The sequence below is a fragment of the Tarenaya hassleriana genome, unplaced genomic scaffold (assembly GCF_000463585.1).
Source record: "Tarenaya hassleriana unplaced genomic scaffold, ASM46358v1 Cleome26, whole genome shotgun sequence".
In the NCBI taxonomy this organism is placed as follows: domain Eukaryota; kingdom Viridiplantae; phylum Streptophyta; class Magnoliopsida; order Brassicales; family Cleomaceae; genus Tarenaya; species Tarenaya hassleriana.
This window is the reverse complement of record NW_010965869.1, coordinates 1,833,427-1,851,149: the sequence shown is the minus strand read 5'-3', so window position 1 is coordinate 1,851,149 and position 17,723 is coordinate 1,833,427. Positions and strand designations below refer to the sequence as shown.

The window sequence follows — 17,723 nt, the reverse complement described above, 5'->3', positions numbered from 1 at the left end:
ACCGACAAAATTCATAGTGGGGGATCTAGATCTGGTTTACTACATGCCCGGCGTGAAGGAATACATCAACGGTCCTCAATTCAAAGAAGACGTACCGTTGCTGGAGCCGCCGGTGATTATGGAGGGAGTGGCTCATTGGATTAACCAGGAGAAACCCGACGAGATCCTTCATCACATCACCGACTTCATCAACAAGTTCTGAAAACCGACTCGGTTTCGTTAAACCACCGGTTAAACCGTCTGGTATATATGCCGGTCTGTAGCTTTGATGTTGTTTCCAAGGGATAAGAGAAATAAGAGATTGGTATTGGTCTAAGTCCCCCTTGTAACAAGGATGGTGTGTTGTATTTCCTGGGGATGATTTTACTGCTCACTTCAATTGCAATATTTTATATATATATATATAATAAAACAAATTCATATCAAACGGCACCTGAATTTAGGGCTGGGCACGGGTCGGGTGTCCGCGATTTTGGATATACCCGTCTTCGTTTTTGTCTTCGCGGGTTTTATAAAAACAATGTCTCATTCTCTATCTCATTCACACCGGGTACCCGTCGACCGGATACCCGTGATTAAGAGATGGATACCCACGAATACCCGTACCCGTAAAATATATATTTTTTTAAATAAATATAAACTAAATATTTAGTAAAATTATATTATTTAATTCAAATATATATTTAAAATATAAAAAATATATATATCTTGAATATATATAGATTTTTAAAAGTTTTTAAAATATATATATTAATTTTTAAAAGTTAAAACCTAATATTTAAATAAATAATTAAAAAAATATAGGAATATTTGATATTTTTATATATTTACGGGTATCCGTGGGTATCCGTCTTCGTAAAAATGAAACCCGTACCTGTTTTCGTTGTCGTTTTTATGTACCCGTCTTCGTCTTCATTCAGAGGCGAGTACCCGTTTTTCGGATATCTACGAGTTCGGATATCCGCAAACCCGCGGGTAACGGGTATAAATGCCCAGCCCTACCTGAATTCGGATAGAAATATTTATCCAAATCAAACCAAATTTCAAGATGAAACATAATTTCATTGTACAGACGTGAAACTTCTACAATGTAAATAAACAAAAAAAAAAGCGTAGTATCAAAATAAAAAAACTCATCAACAATATATTTCGCATCCAATAACCCTAATCGTTACAGTTAACGTGTCCCCGTCGGAGAAGCTAGTGGAATGCGAGGCTTTATTGGCGATAATATATTCTCATTCACTGCTCTATTATTATTTTCCGGTTAATTTTTTTTAAAAAATAGTCCTTCAGTATTTTCTATATATTAAAGTTTATTCAGTTAAAATTCGTTTTTGTTTGTTTTCTTAATTTAAAATATTAAATTAGTTATTTTCGAGTTTAATTTTTTTTATTTTAATTGAAATATATTCATTGGGTTTTGATAAGTTGTAATCGTTTTTGTGACTTCTCCGTGAGTGGATGCATTTATCTCAATACAATTAATCTGAGCGATACATAAAAATTAGAGATGTCTAAAACTTTTCAAAAATAGTGTGCTGGTTTATTTCCAATTACAGAAATATTTTTCACGTTCTCATCTTTAGAAAATAATCGAACATTCGATTACACAAATTTAAAATACAAATAAGATACTAGTATTTTATTTTTTAAAATTTAAAAGAAACCAAAATTATCATATACAGTATAATATAATAATATATCTTAATAAGAAAAAAATAAAAGAAAATTAATCTTGGCTCTATCAAACTATCTAATTTTGATTCTCATTCTCTTGCATAATTATTGTTGTTAAAGAAAAAAAATAATCAGCATCGCTTTATCACAAATTTATTTAGAATCGATCGTATGAATTTTTCGTTTCTATTTATTTCAATTTTGAGTTATCTCATTCGAAATTTGCAATAATTTCAAGTTATTTCTAATAATTTGTTGGTAAATAAGTCTAGATCTATCACTTTTTTTTTCTTTTTATTTAATTTATATATTTTTCACTTTTCTAACCGCAACCTAATAACCTTAGCCATTCAAAAAACGTTGATTTGAAACGGTATCTAACATATTTTTTTTGATAATTCGGAAGTTCATCGGGCCTTTGGTCCAACTACATCTTCCAGAGGACCGTGGCAGTTCATGTGAAAACTCCTCCCCAACCAGTAATCGGACCACCAACCTCTGAATGCTTTGCATCCAGTTGCTGACGACTCCTCCACAAGCTGTTGGGTAACGGTATCTAACATTGACTTGATACATTTCACCATTTCAAAAATAAAATGAATTACTAACTCCACAAGTTTCACGATATTGTTAAATTTCTACAGAAATTATTAAATCCATAAATTAATAATATCTACACAAATTATATCATCGATAATATCGTTAAAATGGTATTTAAATATTAATATTCTAAGTATTGTTTTTCTAGACGTCAATTTATTGTCCTTCGGGTTTAGAAAAGCCTAAAATGAAAAGTACATAACATGAAATTAACATTATAATGTCATAACCATGTGTATAGGTTTGAAATTTTTTATAAGTCTGTGTAATTATTGATATAATATAAAATTCGTGAGGAAAAAAAATAACGAAACCCTGTGTATAATATTTTTTGTTTTGTTAGAGAATATCTATTAAAACTAATTATATATATATGGGATTGTAAGAATTTAATATCGTTTAAATTTTTTTATGTATTTTAATTCGTAATTTTTCAAATTTATATATATATATATATATATATATATATATATTATATTCCAGAGATAATCCCATTAAAATATATTAATTTTGCAAAATATGTCAAAATATATAAATTTTTTAATTAAAAAACAAATATACCAAATGTTGAAATGTGTCAAAGAATAAAAATATTTAAATCTATAACAATTTCTTAAATAATTAATGTATCAGAAAGTCTGTTGGAATTTAGAAAGATTTAAATAGTTCATTTTAATATAATATTCACCAAAAAATTATATTTAATTGTGAGAATTTCAATTAGTATATTTAGTGACAGTTTTGCACAAAATTGAGTATTTTATATGAATTTTTTTTTAAAAAAAAATAGAATCTAAATTAACGTGGGAAAAATAGCACGTGTAAATACACAACGAACTATATATCAAATGACACACGCGGTGCACAGGCACAGACAGTGACTGGATCAGAAAGAACCTCTCACTGAGAGAGAGAGAGAGAGAGAGAGAGATGGAGGGAGTGGAGCACCGGATGGTGAGAGGGATAGGCGGCTACATCCACTTGGCCGTAAAAGGACCCGATGACGGCGCCGTCGTGCTCCTCATCCACGGCTTCCCGGAGCTGTGGTACTCATGGCGGCACCAGATCTCCGGCCTCGCGGCCCTCGGCTTCCGCGCCGTGGCTCTGGACCTCCGTGGCTACGGTGACTCCCAGGCGCCGCCGGAGATCTCCTCCTACTCCGCCATGCAGGTCGTCGGAGATCTGGTGGCCGTCATCTCCGCCGTAACCGCCTCCGATGACGAGAAGGTCTTCGTCGTCGGTCACGATTGGGGCGCTGTAATGGCTTGGTATCTGTGTCTCTTTAGGCCCGATAAAGTGAAAGCTCTGGTCAATCTCAGTGTGCCGTTCACTTTAAAGCCGACGGATCCATCGCCGGCGGTCAAGCCTGTTGAAATGTTGCGCGCGTTCTACGGCGACGATTACTACATATCCAGATTTCAGGTTCGATTTTTTTCCTGGGTATTTCGATTGTAGAGAAAATCGCTGTTTGTAATCGTTTAATCCACTAATTGAATTTTATCCTCCCTCTATCAGAATTCGAATCTCATGTCGTTTATGGTTATAGTATTTTCTGTGGTATAGATGTTATATTTAGTGGTTGGACGGATGAGATTATTTAAATTTTGCTTTGAATAACCAGTATGGACCAACTAAAGAAATGCTTATTGGATTGTATCCACATCTCACAGATAAGAAACATTATCCCAAACGTTTTCTTGGAGACAGAGATCGGATTCATGGGAATGAAAACGAGAAAACAGAGCATATTGGTCTCAATGAACAGATTATAATCAACCAACTCTATGCTTTGGTGTTGTTGTGGCTTTAGGAACCTGGAGCCATAGAAGCAGAGTTTGCGGAAGTTGGGACCGAAAGAGTACTGAAGAGGTTTTTCACGTTCCGTACGCCCGGCCCGCTTATTATCCCAGAGGATAAAAGCTTTTGGGGTCATCCGGACACTCCGATCCCTCTACCGTCCTGGCTATCGGAGGAAGATGTTCGATATTACGTGAGCAAGTTCGAGAAGACGGGGTTCTCGGGAGCAGTGAATTTCTACCGCAATCTCGACCGGTAACTTAACTGTTTACACTCTTAGCAGTTATGTTCAAAGGTTGTATATCGTATCTTATAATGGTTTTTGGGGTGGACGAGGTCAGGAACTATGAGCTACTAGGGCCATGGATAGGGAGCAAGATCACTGTGCCGACAAAATTCATAGTCGGGGATCTAGATCTCGTTTACCACAGGCCCGGCATGAAGGAATATATCAACGGTCCTCAATTCAAAGAAGACGTACCATTGCTGGAGCCGCCGGTGATTATGGAGGGAGTGGCTCATTGGATTAACCAAGAGAAACCGGACGAGATCCTTCACCACATCACCGACTTCATCAACAAGTTCTGAAAACCGACGCAATATCTCGATCTCGGTTTTATTAAACCACCGGTTGAACCGTCTGGTATATATGCCGGTTCTTATAACAAGGATGGGGTATTGTATTTCTAAATATATGATTTTACTGCTTACTTCAATTGCAATATTTATATATATATATACATATATCATCATATTATTATATTTCTTGGCCATTCAAAAAATGTTGATTTGAAACAGTATCTAACTTTGACTTGTAATATTTCACGATTTTCAAAAATAAAATGAAATACAATATTTAGTGACAGTTTTGCACAAAACTGAATATTTTAGATAAAATAACTAATGCATGGCAAAAGGTTTTGGGAGTTTTTGGATTTTAAAAACTCAAAAAATTATCAATCAAGTTTTTTAAATTTGGTTTTCCTAAAAACCAGGAAAACCACTTTATGAAAAAAATTGAACTAAAAACTAAAAGCTATATTTTTTTGGATTTACAAATCTATAAAAATCAAAAGCCAAAAACTAAAATCTAAAAACCAAAAACTAAATCCAAAAACTCAAAATAAAAACCTCATCCATTCAACACCATATATAGAATTTCAATTAGTATATTTAGTGACAGTTTTCACAAAACTGAATATTTTATACGAAAAGTTTTTTTAAAAAAAATTAGAATCTAAATGAGCGTGGGAAAAATTAGCACGTGTAAAATACACATCTTGCTATAATGCTATCTATCAAATGACACACGGCGGCGCACAGGCGCCGACACAGTGATTGGATCAGAAAAAACCTCGCAGTGGGAGAGAGGGAGATGGAGGGAGTGGAGCACCGGACGGTGAGAGGGATCGGCGGCGACATCCACGTGGCAGTGAAAGGACCCGAAGGCCGCGTGGTCGTGCTACTCATCCATGGCTTCCCCGAGCTGTGGTATTCATGGCGGCACCAGATCTCCGGCCTCGCGGCCCTCGGCTTCCGCGCCGTGGCTCCTGACCTCCGCGGATGCGGTGACTCTCACGCTCCTCCAGAGATATCCTCCTACTCCCTCTTTCACATCGTCGAAGATCTCGTCGCCGTCATCTCCGCCGTAACCGCCGACGACGACGAGAGGGTCTTCGTCGTCGGTCACGATTGGGGCTCTGTATGTTGAAGAAAACAAATATACCAAGAAAGGAAAGAAGGAAATAGATCACATAAAATTACTTATTATTCAAATTAAATCAAGAATAAATAAAAATTTGCACTAATTAAGATCAATCTAGTCATTGAAAATCATTCATCATTACCTCATTATATATTTCATGGAGTGTGGATATTCTAATTGATTACTTTTCTTATTCATTGTATATCATATAGCCTTTAGGATAATACTTGTAGTTTTGTAGAAGTTGTCCATATTTTATTTTAATGGCTTATACATGTATTTGATATTCAAGAAAAATAAATGGAGTTTTTCATTATTTATTCTTGACACTCTTAACAATCACCATAATTTTCCACAATGGTATCAGAACAAAGATCTATGATGACCATTATTTTCTTCATTTCCGCTGGTTAAACAAACCATTCCAAAACATATTCTGTCTCTCGGTATCATTTTAAACCAAAGAAAATCACATTCATGTGGTTTAAAACTGAAGTTAATTTGTAATTTCTTCTTTTGTCCTATTCAAATAGACTTTCATGACACATATAATGTTTGTGGGTTTCTAAGTGGGATCGGACAGTCAAATCATGAGGCGAAAATGGAAATGAGACATCAAGATATCCTTGCTCAAAAGGAGCTTCAAGAAAAATATGGATCTCTGAATTGGAACTACTGTTGCATATGGATATGGGTAGGGATGTCAAAACGAGCCGAGCTCGCGAGCCGGCTCGAGGTTGGCTCCTTTTCTATCGAGTCGAGCCAAGAATATCTGAATCCAAATAAAAATGGGCTGAGTGAGCCAGCTCCCCACGAGCCGAGCCCAAACGAGCTAGCTCGGCTGGCTCGCGAGCTGGCTCGGGAGCTGGAGTAAAAAAAAAAATACGTAGAAACTTGAAAGTGTTGATATTGTTGGTATGATATTTTGATTTGGAGATAAACTTTTATGTATAGATTCAGATTTGAAGATGATTTTTTATACATGGATTAGGGTGGTCTAATTGTATATGGATGGATTAGGATCTGAAAATAGTTTTTTGTACATGGATGAATTATGATTTTATCTATTTGAAAATGAGTTTTTGTATATAGATTGTGATTGTGAATATAAGTATGATTTGAATGTATTGATATGTTCTTTTTATGTTGATATATCATTTGGATATGATTTTATATAATTTGATATGATTGTTTTAAGTATTTAGAAAAATATGAACCGGTTTGCGAGCTAAGCGAGTTGGGCTGAGCCAGAAATTTTCTGGCCCAAATAAAAATGGACTTAACGAGCTGGGTTGAAAATGAGCTGGCTCGAAATGAGCTGGTCCGAGCCGACTCGTTTAACATCCCTAGATATGGGTAATAAACACCTTAGATTTAGTTTTTTCATTATACAAAACCCTAAATCTCTGAATACTTATTTGTTTGACCCGAGTTTGATAGCAATAAGTAAATGAAGTACGGAGGGTGACTATGACTTTATATTTGACAAAAACCACTTTAGACATCATGATCATCATGTTAGTAAGTTTGCACGAGAGTATGAAATTTATTTTGATATGCGTGAGATTCATGAAAAAGATCTAGCAAAACTTAAATCATTGTGTTTCTTCAAAACGGAGTGCTAAGGCGCCTCCCTTGTGCGTTCTAATCTACTTCTTGAGTTAATACAGAAAATTAAAATCGAAAGGAGGACCCATTAGGACTCGGAAGCCAAAGGAGCCGCCATGGGAGATGATAACATGCGCAAGGGAGGATTAGTGCATTCACTCTTCAAGATTAGCTTTTCAACATATCTCTAAGCTAATCTTGAGGGAGATGTTGAAGAAAACAAATATACCAAAACAGAAAAGAAGGAAAAATATCACATAAAATTACTTATCATCCAAATTAAATCAAGAATAAATAAAATCTGCACCAATCAAGATCAATGTAGCCGTTGGAAATCATTCATCATTACTTCATTACCTCTTTCATGGAGTGTGGATATTCTAATTATTGATTACTTTTCTTATTCATTGTATATCATATAGCCTTTAAGATAATATTTGTAGTTTTGTAGACGTTGTCCATGAACGTATTTAAAGGCCTATACATGTATTTGATATTTAACAAGAATAAATGAAGTTTTTCATTATTTGTTCTTGACACTCTTTACAATCACCATAATTTTCCACACTCTAATGACTTGGTATCTCTGTCTCTTTAGGCCTGATACAGTCAAAGCTCTGGTCAATCTCAGTGTGCCGTTCAATTTCCGGCCGAGGGATCCGTCGCCGGCGGTCAATCCACTTGACGGGTTGCGCACGTTTTACGGCGACAATTACTATATCTGCAGATTTTAGGTTTGGGTTCGAACTTCTTTTATTGGTTATGTAGTGGATCACGCCCAAGTTCCTTCTGTCTGTAGCCCACCACCAAAACACAACCCAACCCACAACACTTAGAGAAAACCTCAGTTCGTGTCTTTGTTCGAAGATTGCAATCACGAATGTTCTTTCTTCCCCTTTGGAGTCTCTGTCCCCCTTCTTCTCTTTCTCTTAGATTTTAATCTCAGATGCAGTCCCGCTAACAACGCTGACGGAGATAATCGCAGTTACAGGTTCGACTTCGGTTGTGACCGAATCGAACACCACCAGAGGCGACGAGTCTCGAGTTGATGTTCTACCAAAGACGATGTCTCCGCTGCCACCGATCTGCACAGATTCGATAGAAAATGCAGCAGAGAAGGAATTACACTAAAAGAGATAAGTAACTAAACCCTAAGTCTTGTTTCTTTATTAATCAGTTTCTAGAGTTTGTTCTTTTTACCGATTAAATGTATTTAGGGTTTGATTAGAGTTGATTCTGAGTATTTTGGATGATTTATGTTTAGTCTTGCACACAGAAACGAGAACCACACGCACACACCCTTTGGACAGAGATATACGAGTTCGGATCACTCGATGTGAGTGAACCTACGTCTCGGCAGGGCTTTAGCCCTAGATCAATCTCACTAGATTTTGGGTTTCCTTTTACACAAATTTTCACCCAGGAATACAATCTGATTCCTCAACACACACACTGCAATAAGCAAACATAATCAAAGACTAGAACTTAGCTTTCTCTGCTCCAAAGAACTAACGTGTTCTTCTTCTTGCAGGAGTATTCAGCTTCTTGAAAAACCCTTCAGAAGCCCTTGATCTCTTGTGAAAAACTGTATCTTGTACGAGTATTTTTTTACCTTCAAGTATCTGGACCCTTTTATAGCCAAAAAGGTATTAACTGATTATTCTTGATTCTTTTGCAATCTGTTACATTCACGTGAAGTTTATCCATGTCAGCATAAGTCATGCCACATACGCATTCTTCAAGTCACTTTCAACAAATCTCCACCTTGAATTGAAGACCCTAGTGATGAATTGATCTAGAAACTTTTGCTAAAACCCTGTTTTCTCAGACTGATTAGTCTGTAAATTTACACAGGTTCAATGCTTGTTTGAACCTGCCCATTCTTGCCACTTTCGCATTTAATCTCTGCAGCTTATCCTCAACTAGTATCCCTAGCTGCTTAGCTTGTTCCGCTACCTCTTGTAGCTTTTTAAAACCCTCAGATTCCTTCCCACAGTTTTCAGAAACTTTCTGTTGTTCTAACTTTGGTTGATCAGCCTTCTCAGCTATTGTAACATTTCTTTGAACTTCTCCATTGTTCCCAAAATCCAGTTGAACAAATTTTTCTGTTGTCATACTTGTTACAGCAACTCCGTGTAAGAAGTATAATCCATTCTGTAACTTTCCTTACAGCTTCTTTTTTGAACCATCCGCCACTTGAATCTGTACCGATCCTATTCCTGTGACCTCACAAGTGTTATTGTCACCTACTAACACTTTTCCACCGTTTATTTCTTTAAACTCTGAAAGTACTTCCTTTCTTGATGTCATGTGATAGGCACAACCTGAATCTAGTATCCATTCATCCTTGGAATCCATCTTAGTAACAGTTAGAACTTCTGTGTCTAGGAAATTTCCGGTTGCGATGACTGTTTGTGCATTCCCTGCATTTTGTTGTCCTTCTAGATGTTTTTTCCGCAATCTGCACTGCTTTTTAAGATGACCCTTTTTTCTGCAATACCAACAGACCTTCTCCTCACCATTTCCAGCTTGCCCATTATTCTGAAACTGTGAATTCTGTTTTCCGTCAAATCTGCCCTGATTCTGAAAGTTACCACTGAAGTTTCCTTTAGCCATTAAACCCGCTCCTTGATTCTGAAAATGCCTTTTGTAGCCTTGAAATCGAGTTCCTTAGAATAGGCCGCATTAATCACATCCTTGAGTGTCAAAATGTTCTTATTAAACCTCAAAGTGTCCTTCACATGTTCATATTGTGTCGGCAATGAGTTCAGTAAGTAGATAGCCTTGTCTTCGTCTTCAATCTTCACTTCAATGTTCTCCAAGTCAGAAATCATCTTTCTAAACTCTGTTATATTGTCTGCGGTGCTTTTGCTTTCATCCATACGAAACCCGTAGAATTTTTGCTTCAAATAGATTCTTTCGGGAAGAGCCTTTTCCATGAATTCTTCCTCTAAAATCTTCCACATGTCTGCTGCTGTAGGTTTCTTGATTACGCTTCTCAGAACTTCATCTCCGAGACTTGTCTTTTTCAATATATCAGATTTTTCTCCCTCTGACATTACTGCTGGAAATTCAGGATTATGTTTCAAGGCTTCATCTAAGCCTAGATTTCCTAAGTACACAACCATTTTTTGCTTCCAAAGCATAAAATCACCTTTGCCGTTAAATCTCTCGATCTCTGTCCTTACTGTCGCCATTTTCTGCACTGAAAACTGTAGTAAGTCTGATTTATATGTTCTGGTCGTTATCTTCTATTTATGTATATCTTGCGAGCTCCACCTTCACCGGTGTTTCCCCTCGCAATCCTACGACTGTGCACTAACAGGTTTGTCCCCTTGAATCTGATTTTTCTTTTTTTTCTGACTTTCTGTGCTAACACTTTTCTGGGTGTCCTTGCAGGTTCTGAAGTCTTGAACTTGCTGTCTGCTGGCTGTTGTCTGCTGCCTCCTGCCTCGTGCCTCGTTTCTTGCTTTCCAAGAAACTATCACTGATCCGGTAAGTGGATCACGCCCAAGTTCCTTCTGTCTGTAGCCCACCACCAAAACACAACCTAGCCCACAACATTTAGAGAAAACCTCAGTTCGTGTCTTTGTTCGAAGATTGCAATCACGAATGTTCTTTCTTCCCCTTTGGAGTCTCTGTCCCCCTTCTTCTCTTTCTCTTAGATTTTAATCTCAAATGCAGTCCTGCTAACAACGCCGACAGAGATAATCGCAGTTACAGGTTCGACTTCGGTTGTGATCGAATCGAACACCACCAGAGGCGACGAGTCTCGAGTTGATGTTCTACCAAAGACGATGTCTCCGCAGCCACCGATCTGCACAGATTCGATAGAAAACGCAGCAGAGAAGGAATCGCACTAAAAGAGATAAGTAACTAAACCCTAAGTCTTGTTTCTTTATTACTCAGATTCTAGGGTTTGTTCTTGTTACCGATTAAATGTATTTAGGGTTTGATTAGAGTTGATTCTGAGTATTTTGGATGATTTATGTTTAGTCTTGCACAGAGAAACGAGAACCACACGCACATACCCTTTGGACAGAGATATACGAGTTCGGATCACTCGATGTGAGTGAACCTACGTCTCGGCAGGGCTTTAGCCCTAGATCAATCTCACTAGATTTTGGGTTTCCTTTTACACAGATTTTCACCCAGGAATACAATCTGATTCCTCAACATACACACTGCAATAAGCAAACATAATCAAAGACTAGAACTTAGCTTTCTCTGCTCTAAAGAACTAACGTGTTCTTCTTCTTCTTGCAGGAGTATTCAGCTTCTTGAAAAACCCTTCAGAAGCCTTTGATCTCTTGTGAAAAACTGTATCTTATACGAGTATTTTTTTACCTTCAAGTATCTAGATCCTTTTATAGCCAAAAAGGTATTAACTGCTTATTCTTGATTCTTTTGCAATCTGTTACATTCACGTGAATTTTATCCATGTCAGCATAAGCATGCCACATATGCCTTCTGCTTACTCTACCACCGTAAAAGAAAACGCTTACACTCTTAGCAATTATGTTCAAAGGTCGTATATGTATATTGTAATGGTTTTTGGGATGGACGAATGGTCAGGAACTATGAGCTACTAGGGCCATGGATAGGGAGCAAGATCATTGTACTGATAAAATTCATAGTGGGCGATCTAGATCTGGTTTAGCACAAGCCCAACGTGAAGGAATATATCAACGGTCCTCAATTCAAAGAAGAGTACCATTTCTCGAGCCACCGGTGGGGAGTGGCTAATTGGATTAACCAGGAAAAAACCGGACGATATTCTTCATCACATCAGCACGACTTCATCAACAAGTTCTGAAAACCGACTCCGTTTTATTAAACCACCGGTTAAATTGTCTGGTATATATGCCGGTTTGTAGCTTGTGGTTGTTTTCAAGGTGTAATAGATATACGAGATGTTGGATAAAATAAAAGAATATGTAAACACTTGCGTACCCGATAAGATGATGACTTCAATTTGATCTGATAATCTCGTCTTCAACCTATCAAAACACATATGAAACAATAGAGACCGGATATGACTTCAAAATATGACGAACACTTTCCTAAAAGCGTTATTCGATCTCTACCGAGTAATTGAGATTATAGGAATACACTTTTGAGATACAATGAAGCGACAATGATTTCGGTGTACCCTTTCAATAATTATCAAATAGAATCTTGTTTAACCGAAAATAAATAAACCTTTGCATATAGTTTTCTTCAGAAAAACTATGTTCAAGAACATACTTAAATTTCTCATAAACTCACAAAATCACTTAGATCTTGTCATATGTAATACCCCGAAACCCGATTCGAATATTTAATTATTTAAAAATGAATAATTAAATAGAGATATCACGAAATCACCAAAAAGTGATGGTACAATGCCGGGGAGAGGCACGAGGATCGTCACGGGCGGAAAGGACCGAGAAAGAATGAAGAAAAAGGAAAAAAAAAAAAAAAAGGGTTGGTCCGCTGGACCAAGATTTGGTCCGGGGCGGACCAACCTGCTCAGGTGGACTCGGACTGGACAGCGTGGACTGGAGAAGAAATTCGAAAAAAAAAATAAAAGTGTGTCCGGTCCGGCGGACCAGGAGGTTGGTCCGGCGGACCGGGAATCGACAGAACGCAACTTGCGCTGTTGCCACCTTGGAACGCGGAATTTGTCGGATTCCGGGGCCCACTTGCCGCCCAGTCGCCTCCTACGCCTCGAGGGTGTTGCAGGCTCGCCTATGGGCCTGGGCTCGAGCCCATTTGACCCCTCTCGCATGCCATAAACAGCTCTCATTCATCTGCCTTAGCCATTCTCGGGCAAAACAGAGGAAGTAGAGAAAGAGGGAGAGAGGGAGAGAAAGGCGACGAACCAGGGCAAGAGGAGCTCGGGGAAGCAAGGGGGAACGTCCCTAGACGTGCCCTGAAGGTGTTCACGGCGTAAGGAGAAGCAGAGGACGCACACAAGCTCGGACAACCTCAAGAACAAGGTGAGTGGCTTGAGTTGGATTTGTGAGAGCTTGTTTTCAATGTGTGATGGTCCAAATCGAGATTTCATTGCGTGTTTGAGGTTTAGAACATGTTTAGGGATGTCAAACTGTGTTTTAGTAGCATTTGGAAGCAACTCTGAATCGATTCGGGAGAGAAAAATCGAAACAGAATCGGAGGAATCGCGAGAGAGAAGAATGTTCCAGTCCCGGTCCGCCGGACCACGCATGGTTAGCTCCAGACCGAGACTGGAATATTACGCACGAAGTCAGCCGGACCAAGGGAAGAAAGTCGGACCAAGAGAAAAACACGGCCTGGTCCGCCAGACCTCCGAGGAAATGTACACCGCCTGACCAGAAGAGAGACAGACCGGACCGAGAAAATACACGCCTGGTCCGGGGCTTACCAGTCCTGGTCCGCCGGACCAGACGTACTCCGACAAATCACGCACTGCCTGGCCAAGAACCAGACCGAGAGAGGGGAAGAACAGGCTGGTCCGGGGCTGACCAATCATGGTCCGCCGGACCAGGCTTGTTTTCTCTCTCGGATCGACTGACCAAGAGACGGAGCGGACCAGGGAAGAAAGAAGACTGGTCCGACTGACCAGAATTTGGTCCGCCGGACCGGGCTCCGAGAAAAATGGGAGAAAAATCTGATTTCGACCGGAAAAAAAGAAACGGCCAACGGGATTGACCCGGGTCTGACTCGACTTGACCATGGACAAACCAAACCCCCACCAAAGAACAAGACTTCATGATTGGGATCAATCGAACCGAGTTTTCGCCAGAACGTTGCGTAGCGTAGTGAGATGTGCGATATCGAAATACGAGTGATCGTTGTGTGATTGTATGCGGGTAGAATTTGCATGGCGTTAAACGGTAGCTCGGTAGGGACCGGATACCGTGATACGTATGGTTGTAGTATGGGGATGTTGCACGTTGTGTGCCATGTGTGTAGCTTGCTCGTGCGTACGAGTTAAGCGTGATTGTGTTTGTGGATGGTTGTGGACTCAACCATCACCGTCATGGACTTGACGGGCGTTTGAGACGCGTTTTAGTCGTGTGCGACACGACGGCCAACGTCATGGATTTGACGGGCGTGGACTCGCACCTAGTCATGGACTTGACTAGGGTATATGGCTGGACCCTATGGTGGACTCCATACGGATATGATTGTATTTCCGTTGTGTCATGGACTTGACATCGGTAGTCACGAGAGTGACAGGCGCAGGAGACGCGCACGATCGCATGCGATGTGATGGCCAACGTCACGCGAGTGACGGGCGTGGATTCGCCCTTGGTCATGGACTTGACCAGGGTATACGGCTAAGCCCTATGGTGGACTCCATACGGGCGTGATTGTGATTGTTATTTACGTGCTTACTGTGTTTTACTTATTGCATGTATTTTTATGGAAGAAAGAATTGAATCAGTAACACCCATGGACTGTACCGTTCTCGTTGGGAACGGGATTTCCGGGTTCAACCCGGACTACTCACTAAGCAGTTGTGCTTAGCCCTCGTGGTTTATATTTTTCAGATCACGAGGATTACGCCTAGCGCATCCGGCAGACGACGACCTGAGAGAGGCAGCATCATGTACGGGATTTACATTTTGGATTACAGGACTTGTATTTCCCGCATTTTGTACGGTTAAATTATAACTATTCGGACATGTGTTATTTTGCGATACTAATCGCCTGTTGTATTTTCTGCTGCTTACTCTGGTTTGTTTAAAAATGTTTTTGGATTTCGTATTTTTGTTTCCGCATTATTATTTTATTACTATTTGTCTATGTGGCACAACCCGTATACTATACACGGGTTACCGGTGCCACATCATAAATCCGTGTTTTTATGTTCTTCTTGTTCTTACTCGTGTTATATAGCTTCTAGTGTGTTTATAAACACAAACTCGGAAGTTTTCGTCGACCGGTTGCGATTTTTCGCTCAAACGGTTACTCAGAAAAAACAGACTACCCGCTCGTTTTTTTCGAGTTATAACCCGATTATGGCATCCGAGTATTATTACTATGAAAAAGTGGGTTATCCGCTCGTTTATTCGAGCTACAGCCTGATTGTGAAATCCAATCATCATTGTTCAGAAAAAACGAATTACCCGCCCATTTATTCGAGCTACAGCCCGATTGTTATGATATCATTTTTTTTTTGGTAAAATGTTATGATATCATTTTTCACGTTCTAAATCGTACGTAACCTTTTCTGACAAATCATAACACTTTAAACAATTCACGACATGTCTTTTTACAGACGTTTTACTCCTCCGCCATACTTATAACGCATGTGTACATGAATTCATAAGAGATTAAAACCAATCAATCATTTATTTTAAAATATCAACAAGAGATTGGTCAAGCCCGTGTACAAAGATAGTGTGTTGTATTTCTTGTTCTTGAGATATGATTTTACTGCTTGTCCTGAGTTGCCATATTTAATATTATTTATAAATAAAACAAAAAACAAATTCATGTTAAACCACATCTGAATTCACCTTTTTTTATTGAAATGACCACTGTGTCCTTTTTTTATCCAGTTAAAATCATAATTTTCCAGTTAATTCGATCATTCAATTAACAGTTTATTTTACTAATTTATTCCAGATATTTAACTATTATTGGGAGCAAAACTTGAATATATTACCTCTTCTATTTAACAATAAGATATTTAAACAAAATTCCTATATTTGAAATTTTTTGCTTAGAATGTCCGTTAAAAGTTTCTTATATTACAAAAACAATACAATAAAAAATTGATGGTTAAAATATGTGTACATTATAAAGATTTAAAACATTAAATTAGAAAAAAAAAATGTGTAAACAATATTCTTGTTTGATTGTATTTTAATTATTAAACAAGGGTACTAAAAATAGTATTATTCTAGAACTCGACCAATCAACAATACAAGGAAATAGCACAAGATCTTGATAAAAAAAAATTTCGAATCCAAAAACGGCCTCCTTTACAACTTCGGAAGCTGCGATATACTATCTTCTACCGTAGAATCAGTAACAATTGCCTGTTTGAAACTTATCCAAGAGTTGACACCGCGTTTAGGACAAACATGAAACCAAACTGTGATTTAAAATCATCTTTATTAGATTGAAAACTGACATCGGTGTAACCCTTTACAACCAATGGTGTGTCCAATTCTCTATAAACCAAGAAAGCATCCTTAGTCCTTCGCAAGTATTTTAGGATGTTCTTGTTCAGTACGACTCATAACGATTGATAACGACTAGTCATATACTCAACGCAAATGACACATCTTGCCTAGTACACAACATCACCTACATGATCGATCCTGTAGCCGAAGCGTAAGGAATACAAGTCATACGGTCACGCTCATCCGGATATATTAACTCCGATGTCTTGCGAAGACAAATGTCAGGATTCATCGGCAAGAGACCTTTCTTAGAGATATCCATCTTGAACCGTTTCAAGATCTTGTCGATATATATATTTTGGCAAAGGCCAATTAGCTGACATTATCTGTCCCGACAGATCTTAATTCCAAGAATATATGTCGTTTCTCTAAGGTCTTTTATCGAGAAACAATTTCCTAGCCAAGATTTAATATCTTACAGAGTAGGAATATCGTTTCCGATGAATAGAATGTCATCTATGTATAGGAAAAGAATATAACTGTGATCCCACTAGAGTTGTGGTCGACACACGGCTCGTCTTTGTTTTGAGTAAAGCCAAACTCTTTGACTATCTCGTCAAAATGAATGTTCCAACTACGCGAAGGACAGCTCATACGATGATTAATATTTTTTCCAAAAAAATAACAATATGATATATAGTATAGGAATATAATTAAGGGAAAATGACATTTTCCTACACCGACTTTGTAAAATGTGACCTTTTCATACACGAATTTTTAATTTGACAAAAAACTACACTAAATTATCAAATGTGCCAAATTGATACACGAACTACCCAATTTAACTGCAATTTCCTACACAATCCGAAAACGGTGTTAAGTGTCCGTTAAACGCTGATGTGGTACGCCACGTGGCGACTGACGTGACACGCCACATAGATTTTTTGCCACATCAGCATGTCACGTCGGATTTTTAAAAAAATTCCGAAAAAAAAAGAAAAAAATCGATTTAAAAAAAATAAAAATAAAATAAATAAACAGCAATATATATATATATACATATATATTCATATCTATATACAAATAAAAATATAAATATATATACAAAATAAAAAAACATACACATATATATACAAATATATATACATATACATACAAACAAATATATTTATATATACATATACATATATAAACACATATATATGTATATATACATATGCATATACATACAT

General features: G+C 38.0%; 2 protein-coding genes and 1 long non-coding RNA gene across 4 annotated transcripts; all 3 read left to right on the top strand.

Moving 5' to 3' along the window:
* The first annotated feature begins 3,144 nt into the window (after window positions 1–3,144).
* LOC104816952 (bifunctional epoxide hydrolase 2-like) lies at window positions 3,145–4,834 on the top strand. The gene is made up of 3 exons (XM_010545996.1): window positions 3,145–3,702; window positions 4,091–4,332; window positions 4,419–4,834. Exons 1-3 carry the CDS (start codon window positions 3,211–3,213, stop codon window positions 4,663–4,665), a joined length of 981 nt encoding a protein of 326 aa, XP_010544298.1. The 5' UTR covers window positions 3,145–3,210; the 3' UTR covers window positions 4,666–4,834.
* A 495-nt stretch (window positions 4,835–5,329) lies between these two features.
* LOC104816950 (AB hydrolase superfamily protein YfhM-like) lies at window positions 5,330–5,984 on the top strand. The gene has a single exon (XM_010545995.1). The coding sequence runs from the start codon at window positions 5,453–5,455 to the stop codon at window positions 5,786–5,788; it is 336 nt and encodes a 111-aa protein (XP_010544297.1). The 5' UTR covers window positions 5,330–5,452; the 3' UTR covers window positions 5,789–5,984.
* A 1,973-nt stretch (window positions 5,985–7,957) lies between these two features.
* LOC104816949 lies at window positions 7,958–12,298 on the top strand. Of its 2 annotated transcripts, XR_772438.2 has the most exons (6): window positions 7,958–8,726; window positions 8,922–9,036; window positions 10,790–10,885; window positions 11,075–11,458; window positions 11,657–11,771; window positions 11,966–12,298. It is a non-coding gene; the product is annotated as an uncharacterized LOC104816949 (long non-coding RNA). The 2 variants fall into 2 exon arrangements; XR_772437.2 differs by having other exon boundaries at window positions 7,958–9,036.
* The last annotated feature ends 5,425 nt before the right edge of the window (window positions 12,299–17,723 follow it).